At 41.5% G+C, this 12,733-nt stretch overlaps 1 protein-coding gene across 1 annotated transcript in view; it reads right to left on the reverse strand.

The window, feature by feature from the left end:
- Nucleotides 1-656: 656 nt before the first annotated feature.
- The window catches only part of Wdr33 (WD repeat domain 33), a 67,421-nt gene continuing 55,344 nt past the window's right edge, over nt 657-12,733 (reverse strand). Inside the window, exons 17-24 of the mRNA XM_080285669.1 lie at nt 12,471-12,576; nt 10,823-10,987; nt 9,588-9,691; nt 4,282-4,385; nt 3,575-3,729; nt 2,359-2,527; nt 1,057-1,215; nt 657-711 (exon numbers count right to left, since the gene is read on the reverse strand). Of these exons, the coding sequence (XP_080141795.1) occupies nt 657-711; nt 1,057-1,215; nt 2,359-2,527; nt 3,575-3,729; nt 4,282-4,385; nt 9,588-9,691; nt 10,823-10,987; nt 12,471-12,576 (1,017 nt within the window). The remainder of the gene's footprint in view (nt 712-1,056; nt 1,216-2,358; nt 2,528-3,574; nt 3,730-4,281; nt 4,386-9,587; nt 9,692-10,822; nt 10,988-12,470; nt 12,577-12,733) is intronic.

The raw sequence follows: 12,733 nt of genomic DNA on the forward strand, positions 1-12,733 counted from the left end.
ATGCCACTCAGGGATGAGTGAGACCGGTCATTCTCATCTTAAATGTCAGGACCAACTTGCCTAACCCCGGCCTCCTACGTTCCTCATGGGGCAACATAGGATTGGATGATGGATGGATGGAGTGACAAATACAGTAGTTAGCTCGAAATCTTTCCTGTACAACTTAATGACTACTGTACAACTTAATGACTACTGTACACATTCTGTGCTAAACTCTTGTTAGTTTAACATTAGAGATCAAGAGATGGCAGTTATACACCTAGTAAAAGGGAACAGAGTAGAGTATATTAGGGAGACAAGCTGAACCACTACATTTTACTTGGGTTAATGTGGAATCATAATTATATAGTGTGGCCATCTGCTGAACACCTGTGCTTCATCATTACTCTGAACCCATCCCCTCAACCACTCTCAATCCCTTCGCTATCAGCATGTATTTGCTATGACTCTCCATCACCAGGTGGTTTTACTCAGATTAAGATACACTTTTTAGACTGGTAGCTGCAAATATGGTGTAAGGTAAGAGTCAGGATGAAGTGGAGATTTGGAGTAGAAAAATATATGAGAGGGCAGCCTGATGGCACAGAACAAGGTGCCAAAGGAGATTCATTTCGTGGCCCTTTATGAGATTAGGACATCTGGACAGATGGTAGACGTCACTGCTGTGAATGGATGACAAATACAGATATGTCTTTACCATACTTGCCAAACCTGGTGAATACAAGAATGTTATTTGGTGTGAGTGAGCTGCAATAAGTGTGTCAGATACAATGACTATAAGCAATATACAAATACAGAATAACCACAGGCTATAAACAACTGTCTGTTAAAAATCTGGGGTTTGCCTGCACTTCCACACTCTCAGTCTTAAGTATACTGTTCAGGTGCAAGTTCTTGCCACATTCACCAAGATTTCCAAGTACATAATGAGGGTGTGATGTTGTCTGAGGGAAGTGCAGAGACTATGGCAAATACAATAATTATACAAAGACTATACATAAAGGTCTTAAGAATTAGGAGCTTGCCTGCCCTTCTTCATTCATATTGTTAGCATACGGTTGTAAGTTCTTACAACTTTCTCCAAGCTTGGCGAGGATGAGGGCGTGATGTGCTGTGAGCGAGATGCGGTTGACGGCAGCTGCTCGGGTAAGGGCTGCCACTCCCTCCCTGCCCCGCCCTCGCTGCACCAGCCATCGGGGCGACTCACCGCACACCCTGGTATACCAAGAACAATACCTGATATACGGCTACCACCAAACTTCCTTCCTTCCTGCCTATGTATCACTCCTGTCATCCATCCTTTCATGCTTACTGCTTTGCTATAGTTATCTTCACCTAAGAGAATTATATATAATCACAGTCATCAAACAGCCCTGAAAGGACATTAGGTCTGTTGCTGTATGGTTTCCTTTGTACGGTAATTCTTTTCTTCCTTCGTACCTTCCATTCATCTTTTCATACTTCATTTATTCCTTCTTTCCTTTTATACCTTCTATCTATCCTTCCATATCTCACTCCAGGAACAAAGTGTCTAGTACATGACTACAATCACATTTACTTCCTTCCCTCCTATGCATCTCTCCTTCCTTCCTCCCTTTCTTCCATTCTTTCATACTTCTTCCTTCCATCCTTTCATATTTCATTTATAATGGGAACAGTGCCTATTATATGGTTGCAACCATACTTATTTTCCTCCTATGTAGCTCTCTTTACTTCCTACCCTTCACACTCCTTCATTCCTTCCTTATCTCATGGTTATCTTAGTATTGAATGTGCCTCTCACTTTCTCAGTTATCCTACTTCCCCTTCCTTCACTCTCCCCATTATACTTCTACACCACATACAGTCTTCATGATTACTACCATAATGATGATGATGTGGCAGAGGTATGGCAGTGTTCAGGGACTAGCTTTTCTGCCTGGCAAGACAGGGGATCCAGGCACTGCTGTGGTGTAATTGGTTAGTGCCCCGGAAAGACAGAGGTGGGGATTCAAGTCCCACTGGTGGTGGCTTAGAATTGTTCTGGCCTTGCCAAGCGATCCCCACTCTGCTACAATGATAATACTAGTGATGATGGTGTTAGTGATGATGATGGTGATGATAAAGGTGATGATGGTGAAGATGGTGCCAGTGAAGATGATGGTGATGATAAAGGTGATGATGGTGAAGATGTTGGTGATGATAAAAGGGGATCATGGTTAAGATGATGCTAGTGAAGATAATGGTGACGATAAAGATGATGATGGTGAAGATCGTGATGGTAGTTATGATCATGATGGTGAAGATGATGATGGTAACATTTACAACATCCTGAAAGGGTTAAACAATAAAAACAGAAAACAAAACCACAAGCCTCACCATGCCAGTGGTATCATGAGCAGAAGAGGTGAAGCAGCGATGAGCAGCAGTGACCGCCACGCCCTCACGAAATACCCAACTCCCCCAAATGCCATGAGGGCTATGGAAAACGGGGCACCCATCAACATCCCAGAAACGATGCGGTACTTGGGTGGAAGAACTTCCATGGCTGGGTGATGAAGAGGGGAATGAAGGCTGGGATGTGGAACGACTGGTTAAGGAGGATGAGGGAGTTAGAGGTTTGAGAAAGGAAAAAAGGATGTCTGAGAAAAAAAAAAAAGGGGAGGGGGGGAGGTCTGAGGAAAAGAAGGAGGAGGACATCTAAAAAAAAAAAAAAAAAAAAAAAAAAAAAGTCCGAGAAAAAAAGATGTAGCTACACTGACTTAAAGAGGAGGAGGCACGGAGGAGACAGAAAATTAAAAAGCCGATGACAGAGCAAGCAAGTGCTATATCTACAGTCTCTGTCTACATTATAACCAGACGCCTGAATCCTGGACAGATGATTATAAGTTGCCTCAACAACACCTTGCCATCTGCAATCAGGCTCCTCCCCCTCCATTGCACATCAATCTAATAACCCTCTCCATCCCGTCCCTCTGCTTCATCCTCACTCTCAGTCTCCCTTTCCCGTCTCCTTCCATCTCACACACACATCTACTGCATGGGCAATCCTTGTTACAATGAAGGGATATGGTTTAATATACTGTACCACAGCTTTGTACTATTACAATGCATTTAGTGGTGAAAAAACAGGGAAACTACAAAATCAGCATTACAGGGAGTGTTAGACTTATGAAGGGCAATTTCTCCAAGGCTCAAAGAGGACTCGACAGCAAAAATTATAAAACAAAAAAAAAGTGGTATGATGATCAATCTGTCTATCCACTGCAAGATGTCTTGATCTCATAATGAGTGGCTACAAACAAATCACCTCCACACTACCCTGCCCTCTGCCGTTTGGATGCTCTCCCTCCAACTCACACACCTCTCACTCATATCTCCCCACTCAATACTTTCGTCTCATCCTTCATATCCCCTTCTTCTCCCCCTCCCCCTTACTCAAAGACACTCTTCTAATCAGTATCTCATTCTCCATCCTCTTCACATGGCCAAACCATCTCAAAGCATTTCTCTTAACACTTTCAATCACATCCACATCAACATAATGACGACAATGTTAAGTGCTGTAAAAAGACAGGACACTGGTACTACCTACCAAGGGAGAAAGAGGACGGGATAAGGCCAAAATTCAAGAAACCAATGACACAGCGAGCAATGAGCACCGGGATGAACCAGGGACTGAAGGCGATCACCACCACACTGACCGCCACCGCCGTACTGGCAAACAGGATCGTCGCACGACCTCCCACCCTGCAGAGATTTTTTGAAACAGTTGGTGGGCCATGTACAGTATATATCACTCCACTTCCACCTCGCCAGGCATTTTCTTGTGTGACATGGGGACAGCTCAGTTTGTGTTATCAGTACCTACCCTGTATCATATTTTCATTTCCTATTCCCACTGCCACAACCATTCCCAAACTACCAACTAAGCCATCCCCACAACTCACAAAGATACTAGCACATGAGCTTCTTGTGGAACATTATTTACAAGCCTCCATGTATTTGGGGATTTAACCACTTCACTTCAATGATGCAGTTAGAGAAGGACACCTTCATGCAATGGCACTTACATAGCTGGACAGATGTGTTCCTTGGTTATACAAGTGTCCCTAAACTCCTCTTATACCCCCTGAAAGGTGGATGAAGCACTGCCAGAGAAAGGCAAATTCAGCCTGCAGCCCACCGAGTCCATAGCTTCAGTTAAGTCTGGGGATCCACTGAACATAACTCTGGCAGTATATATTGTCTACACAAGAACTAATCCACTAAACATGTGGCTAACACAGAACACAGTCTCACCTGTTAGTGATGGGACCAAGGACGGATCCACTGAACATGATGCTGATGGAATAGATGAACTGGTAAAGGGAGTGCTGTCCCGCCCGCTCACAAATTAGGTCAAACTGGAAACAAAATCATCATTAGTATCCAAACCTTTACTGCCACCCAAAATGAAGAAATAATGTAGGATTCTGAACCTGAGAGATAAAATAAAAGCAATCATCATCATCATTACTATTCCAATCGAAAATGAGATGAAGCACGATCCTGAGGCAAAAGAGAAAATATAGAAGCAATCATCACTATCATCATCATCATTACTACTCTTCTCACACACAATGACAAGATGATAGCAAATAGGTAATATGAGGTGCTGAGAATGATAGGGGCAAACTCACCAAAACATAGTTTTGAGAAAACGAGGGTTTACGTTTGTAGAACTACATATTATATAGATAGATAGAGAGACAGATAGAAGCAGGGAGTCAGATGATGAGAGGTGTTGTGTCTGCGAGAATCGAGCAGTGCTACACATGCTTACACACTCTGACGCGAGGAATGCTTGATAGGCACACGACAGCGTCTAGTGGCCATATACACACGTACACACATGCTCACACACAGGCTGCGGGAACTTTCCATCCACGAGGAACACACGTGACACACCCCTGCTACACCAGAATTTAGGAAAGAGAGCGCAGACGGAGATTAGCCACAGAAGAGGCAAGAGAGAAATAGACAGGCCTCAGAGGAGACAGGTGACGGGAGAAGGGCTCGGCAATTTGAGAGAGACAGATAGCGAGACAGGGAGGTAGCTACCCGGACTTACGAGTATACTCGTCCGTGTGAGAGACTTGTTAATATTTCCAAGACAAATAAAAATAGTCCCATACTATTCTTTACCTCTCCTGTCACTACATGACATTTGGTAGCAGCGAACGTATACGAACCTCGTCTACGAATCAACATTAAATTCCTACAAAATATCAAGATTGAAAACAAGAATATCTCTCTCTCAACCAACAACACAACCAGCTCCTGACGCTTCTCTCCATCCAGCCCCCTCCGTCTCCCAGATCATCATGCTGATGCAGAGGTCAAGAGATCACACGACGCCTTGCAAGTAGTTTAACAAAATATTGATACAATATTGCAATTTCTACGACGAATCAGCGAACTACAACCATCTACAATCAACTACAATTAACAACTCTACGTCGTCTGTATAATCTTCTACACGCACCTACAAGAAGCGGCAGTCTTCATCCTACAACGAGTAAATCACAAGAAAAAAGGACCAAGAATACATCAAGAAAGAAAGAAAACAAACAAACAAACAAACGAAGAGTGAGAGACGACTCACAACTCATAACCACCAGACCTCACCCTCCTCTCTCTGCTACATCCACCCAACCCCCACCGCTTACGCAGGTGTGAAGAGGTCAAGACATGCAGCAAAATACCAAGTCCATATTCACAACTCGTCTTACTCACCCGTCTTCACTCAAGTTACTCATCGCTACTCATTCACTCACCACAGCTACCAGTGTGGGAAGCCGACGTCACCATGTGCTGAGACGACAGCACGCCAATCAACCCGCGAAGGACAACGCTATCACCACGTGCAACACCACACACCATTTCCCACCACGGTAAAAATTAGTGAGTTACATAGTTACTTCACTCATACAATACACAGTGATAGACAATAAGCTTCTGCACAAACATATAAAACGTACTGTATAGTTACAACTTAAATTCATATACCTACTTCAATTATCTTCATAATTCAATCATTAAATACTTGCACCAACAATAAATATTTTACACTGTATATATTCATTCATTTATTATAACATTTATTTACTACCAACGAGTGTTACCATTTATACCTACATAAAATACGTGTTTCATATATACAACTATACATTATTACATCTACAAAGTAATAAAGAAAATATACCATCACAGTTACTCAGTGAGCAATTAAAAGAACTGTATTAAACATTTATTAATTAAAGCCACCTAGTGGAAACAGATGAATTAACTTACGAAAAAAAATAAAAAAAAATGGCCAACACAAATGCCGTTAGCAAGAGTGAACATCTTCAACACAATCGTGAAGACAATGATTTCCACACAGTGCTGACACACTTATTACTCACGATAGGTACAGGTGAACAACAAGTCAGTGTGTATAGTTAATACTGTATATAGTGTATATATTTTTAAATAAAATAACAAAATATGGGACTATATAATATCATTTTATAATCTCTGTGCAATATAAACTAAACTTTAAAAAAGTATCCCAAGGAAATTGGCCAGTAATTATGCAACCATGAACAACATGGAAAAAGCGTACACAAGCAAAGAGAAACAAACTATAGAAAATCAATACATACAAAAAAAAAAAAAAGAAAGAAAGAAAGAAAAGTAAGAAAGAAAAAAGAGAAATAGAGTAAGATCACATAACAAACAAATGAAAATAAATGTATGTGTTACTACATATGCCAAAATACCACATAAACTACAAACAAAAAAGCAAATTGTTGTCTCCACAAACAAGTGGCATGACACATCATCACTATCATCGACCGCAGCATATGTTAGGACTGCAGTTATTACAATTATGTTACTCCATATTATAATTATGTAACTACAAACAATATGTACCAATTTATGTAACAGTTGCATTAACAAGATGTAACTTTTATGTAACTTTAACTACAATAATGTACTTACAAACGATATGTAACAATTATGTAACGACAAACGATTGCATTATGTTACACTAACTACAATTATGTACCTACAAACGATATGTAACAATTATGTAACGACAAACGATTGCATTATGTTACACTTTGCCAATTATGTAACAGTTGCATTAACAAGATGTAACTTTTATGTAACTTTAACTACAATTATGTACCTACAAACGATATGTAACAATTATGTAACGACAAAACAGTTGCATTAACAAGATGTAACTTTTATGTAACTTTAACTACAATTATAAGGCCAAGACACTTATGTAAGAGTTGCATTAACAAATGTAACTACAATTATAAGGCCAACACAATTATGCATTAACACAATATAAGTCATACAATTATAGCACAATTCTGTATTACCAGTATCATCATACAAGTTAGGTGAAATATTAGACATTACTAAAGTGATAACTCAAATATGTAATGTATAACCTAGCAGTATTACCATTGCACAATTATATGCGTACGTCTGTTGTACATGCACGTCTTACAAGTGTTATACAACAACCATTGCATTTATTCAAATATGTATACAACTTGTTTAAATGTATTATTACTGAATAATCACTATTTACTATGAATATTATATGTATACAATATTCATACGATTATGTTACTTTTACAATATTATGTATTTCACTTTATTAGCTTATAAGTTCATTATAATGTATATATAATATGTATTAATATGTTATGCCTATTAAATGTCGATGGTACGCCATTTTTGCGCGGCCGAGCAGTATGTAGAACTACATATTATATAGATAGATAGAGAGACAGATAGAAGCAGGGAGTCAGATGATGAGAGGTGTTGTGTCTGCGAGAATCGAGCAGCGCTAAACATGCTTACACACTCTGACGCGAGGAATGCTTGATAGGCACACGACAGCGTCTAGTGGCCATATACACATACACACATGCTCACACACAGGCTGCGGGAACTTTCCATCCACGAGGAACACACGTGACACACCCCTGCTACACCAGAATTTAGGAAAGAGAGCTCAGACGGAGATTAGCCACAGAAGAGGCAAGAGAGAAGTAGACAAGCCTCAGAGGAGACAGGTGACGGGAGAAGGGCTTGGCAATTAGAGAGAGAGACAGATAGCGAGACAGGGAGGTAGCTACCCGGGACTTATACTCGTCCGTGTGAGAGACTTGTTAATATTTCCAAGACAAATAAAAAGTCCCATACTATTCTTTACCTCTCCTGTCACAACATGACACGTTTGCCAATATGCTAATCATCATATTTCTGCTGTACATTTATCAGTTTTGCTGAATGAGGTCTCATTTCAAGGCCCACTAACGACAGAATATGGCTGTTGTGGTAAATAAACTGTTATGTACGGTCATGGTGCAAAATGATGTTCAAAATTATAATGAAATGAACATTACTGAATTTATTCGAATAATAAAGATTTGCTCTACACACAACACTTTTAATCGCTGTAAGTAATAAATGTTAAACAAAGGTAACACTCGCTCTAGATGATAAGTGTTCCGTTAAAGATGTTTTTGTGGTTAGGAGGGTATGGTAGCTAATTAGTAGTCGAGCAGGTCATCATCTGATGACAACTCCTCCTCTGCAGCAAGTGAAGTTGACTGGCTGGCAATGACATCATCAAGAAATCTACGCTGGTACTGTCCTAAGCATCCTCTGTCAGCCCGAGCAAGACACCAACTCTCAGTTGTGACCTTGGCTGAATACACCTTAAGCTTTTCATGGGGATTACCTTAAAAAGTCAGAGGCACGCTTGCATCCATCCATTCCCATATTGTAGAGTGATGTCTGCTGAAAAAGCTAGTATAAAAATCAATTTTCGCTTGAATGACGGATTCGCCTCTGTCATTCTCAACGCCTCATATAAATGCAATCATCATCATCATCACAACCATTTTTCCCAATAATGGAGGGAGGATTCATTAACAAGAGAAAGCGTGAAAAGGGGGAAAACTATCAACGCCACAGAAAATCAATATACGGTACTTCACTGCTTATAACTAGCTCAATCAATACATAAGTACTGTCCTGCTTATCACTAGCTTATCTGTGCACTGTTGCCACCACTGTTACAGCAATTAATTCCTTTGACCCAAGAAAAAAAGCTTTATTTTGTTCTTACTAAAACTTGACAACTTTCTTCAGCTTAAGATAATGCCCAGGCAATTAATATAGTTACTAAGAGTTATAGTATCACTAACTATTTCAGCTCAAAAAAATCTCTCCAAAGCGGAATAAATCAAGAGAGAGAGAAAGCAAGAACGAAGACATCACATAATTCTATCTATCTATTGCCAGACTCCTTAATCCTGCAAGGGGTGGCCACAAACAAACTGCCTCTACACTGCCCTGTCCTCTGGCATTTAGCTGCCCACCTTCCAACTCCACCTCCCCTCTCATATCTCTCCATTCCACCTCACCATCTTATCCTTGGTCTTCCTCTTTATCTCACTAACATACACTCTTCTAGTCAGTTGTCCATTCTCCATTCTCTCAACAAGATATGAATAGTTAACATAACACACATGCACCTCCCCACTCACCGAAGTCATGACTGTGTCCGTGTGAAATGAGGGGTCGTATTCCACATAGGGACATGAAGGCAGGTTGGTGCGGCGTCTTGCAAATGGGCTGGCTGATGGGTGCACTGTGGGAGAAGTGGATAAGATAGGTGGGTTGCCAGGTGTGTCAGGTACTGTACATGTTTAGCCAGTGGGATTGGAAAGGGGTTGGCTCTTCGTGTGTGCCGGTGTAGGTGTGAGTACAGTGATGGGACATGTTTCAGTAGGTGTGGGTGCAGCAGTACTGGGTAAGGAGTGGGTGAGCAAAGGTGTCACATAAGGGATAATGGGCAGGGTGTGAGAGGATGTATGGAAGTTATCAACCCTAGAATTTTTCGAGGGCGCTAGGGAGTAGCAGGAGGTGCAGTGTCCATTACAATAGGTAACTCCACATGCCTGGGCACAGAGTTTGGCGAGGGGATCAGTACTGGTATGGGTTCTGCATTAGTCGGCATGGGTTTTGAATCAGATGCAGAGAATTCAGAGTTTTGAAAGATGGTTTCCAAGTTTTGTAAAGTAGGTTTTGAACTCTGCAATGTCGGCTTCAGATCAACTGATGCGAATTTTGAATAGGCTATGGTAGGTTTTAAATCCATAATCTTGGGTTCCAAATATGCCTTTCTGAACTTTGGCCGATCTCCATGATGTCTCCTGAACTGGCTAATGCAGGTTTTATGTCCATTAATGGGGGTATCAAGGCTGATAGGGGTTTCAGATTTTTTGCTGTGGGTACTAAATGGTTAGGCAATGGAACAGGCAACACTGGACCAGAAAGCAAGGTAGATGTGCATGCTGGAGTGGGTACGAATATTGAAGGGTGGAATGTGAATGAATCAGAATGGAGTAGGATTGAGGTGAAACAGTCAATGTGGGTGGTGGGGGTTTAGGCAGCATGGGTGGGTGAATGGGTGGCTGGGTGGGAGGTGAAATGAGTGTAAGAGATTTGATAGTAGAGAAGAATCAAGGTATAAACTGGCAAGGCTTCCCCACAGGGCAGAAGTGAACTAGTTATGGAGTTATGGGCTGTTCCTGTTTTGAAGAAGGGTTGTCAGCATATGATATTAATTCTGGCAATTCTGAGTCTAAAATAGGTGACCTTCAAGCAATTATGGAAGATTCCAAGTATATAGGTGGTGATTTCCTTCTAGTAATTAATTATATATCCTGAACTGACAACCTGGACTCCAAGATGGCATTTACTTCATTGAAGGCTCTACTTTGGTCATCTGATGGGGATTCCAGAGGTGTAGGGAGGCAGCAGCTGTCATAATAGGTGGCATTGGTGGAAGTGAAGGTGGCGGAGGCAGAGGGGAAACAGCGGAAGTCCACTGGTGCGTTGAGCAATGTGGTACCCAAGAGGTGGACCGGGAGAGCGATGTGGGCTGGATGTGGGAGACAACAGTGAGAAGTACAGAAAAAAAAAAAAATCTGAGAAAAATCCCAATCAACCCCTTTCAAATAACAAAGATGTGAATCTATATACTGGCAGTCCTCACTAATCTTGGGATATGTTCCAAAAATTACATCTTTTTCCTCACAGCTGGTAGTGTTGTTGTTGCTGTTCAGCAACCCCAGTTCGTCTGGTTGAGCAGACCCATCAACTGCAAGCAGGCAATCACCCCTGTAGGGTTGTCCTATGCAGTGAACTGAAGTTCCCTTGTGGCAGACAACGTCCCACCACAACAAAGCATGGTGATGTGTGTGGAGGTTTGGTTGCTGGATGGACACCACATTTGTGTCTCTCCAACCAGTTAACTGGGGAATCATAGTAGGCTCCACATCACCCTGTTATCTATTTATATGATAACAACCCACCATTACAGGTTTCCTGTGCTTCAGGAAACTATTAGGTTTGTCACCCAGTGTAGAGCCACCTGAAATGGAAAGAATGGTAATAACAGTGACATAGGAGATAGGAAAATTGAAAATGAAAGATAAGGGTGAAGGAAGAAATAGGCAGCTCTACAATGAATGTGTGGATGATGGTCGCCACCATCTACCACCACAAGTGGTAAACTGAGGATACAGTACTGGCAAGTCAGCTTTACAGGCTGTTAATTCTGGCAAAATGGCTTTACGGGCCATTATCACAAGACAAGTAGCTTCACATGCTAATCTGCTAGCTGCCCCAGTTTACACCGTATTCTTTGTTCAATTTCACTTGACTCTGTTGTCTCTTCATGCTGAATTAGACAATTGTCACAAAGAAATGCTATGGAAAGGATGTGGAACCATAACCTTCAAGTTAAGGTGAATGAACTACTGTGTGAGCTAACCTACCCATGTCCCTGTACTTTAATACAGGGCAGCCCATAAACAGAAACTCAGTGACAATAACTTTGTGTTGCAAGGATGGCTCAGTTGGGTAGTGTGGATGTGGTTGTGGCAGTGGGAGTAAGAAATGATTAAATGATGCAGGGCAGACACTGGTAACACTGACTGCACCATCCCGACAACACACAAGATGTCAGTATCAACTAGTGGAGCAGTATTGGAGCATTACATACCACTATGAGACATTCTGTACTACATTCACTCCATATCGATCATGAAGTGTTTGTCAGCTGCATAAGATTAGCTTTTTTACACACCACTTGAGATACGCAGTTTATATATATGGCTTCAGTTTTGCTACAGCTGAAGACTGTACAAGTGTGTGGGTTAAGCTGAGCTACTGAAGTGAGCTGGGTGGGATGAGCTGAGTCAAGTCGAGCAGATATGAGTCTAGTGGAGATGAGTTAGATCGAGTCTAGATGAGATGGGTTGAGTTAGATCAGGTTGAATCTAGCTGAGATGAGTAAAGTTAAATCAGGCTGAGTCTAGCTGAGATGAGTTGCAGTTGATCAAGTTATGTAGGGTACTGACCAGTGAGGCAAAGGGCAATGTAAGGCACCTGCCAGCATCCCAGACCAATAGCCTCAAACACCTCATCCAACCCGTTGCTGTCCATGGCTCCCCAGCTGCCTTCACTCTGAAATAAATGAGTCAAATATAATAGCCATTCCACTACTCTGACAAATAGCCACCACTCCACTTTGAAATAAACAAGTAAACTGCCATCCCTCCACATAGGAACACTGTATGGAAGTAAATAATTATCCCTCCACTGAAATAAGTAAGTAGCAGCA

Source organism: Coenobita brevimanus, chromosome 107, assembly GCF_032717465.1.
Source record: "Coenobita brevimanus isolate Jiangsu-jjx chromosome 107, ASM3271746v2, whole genome shotgun sequence".
Classification (NCBI taxonomy): domain Eukaryota; kingdom Metazoa; phylum Arthropoda; class Malacostraca; order Decapoda; family Coenobitidae; genus Coenobita; species Coenobita brevimanus.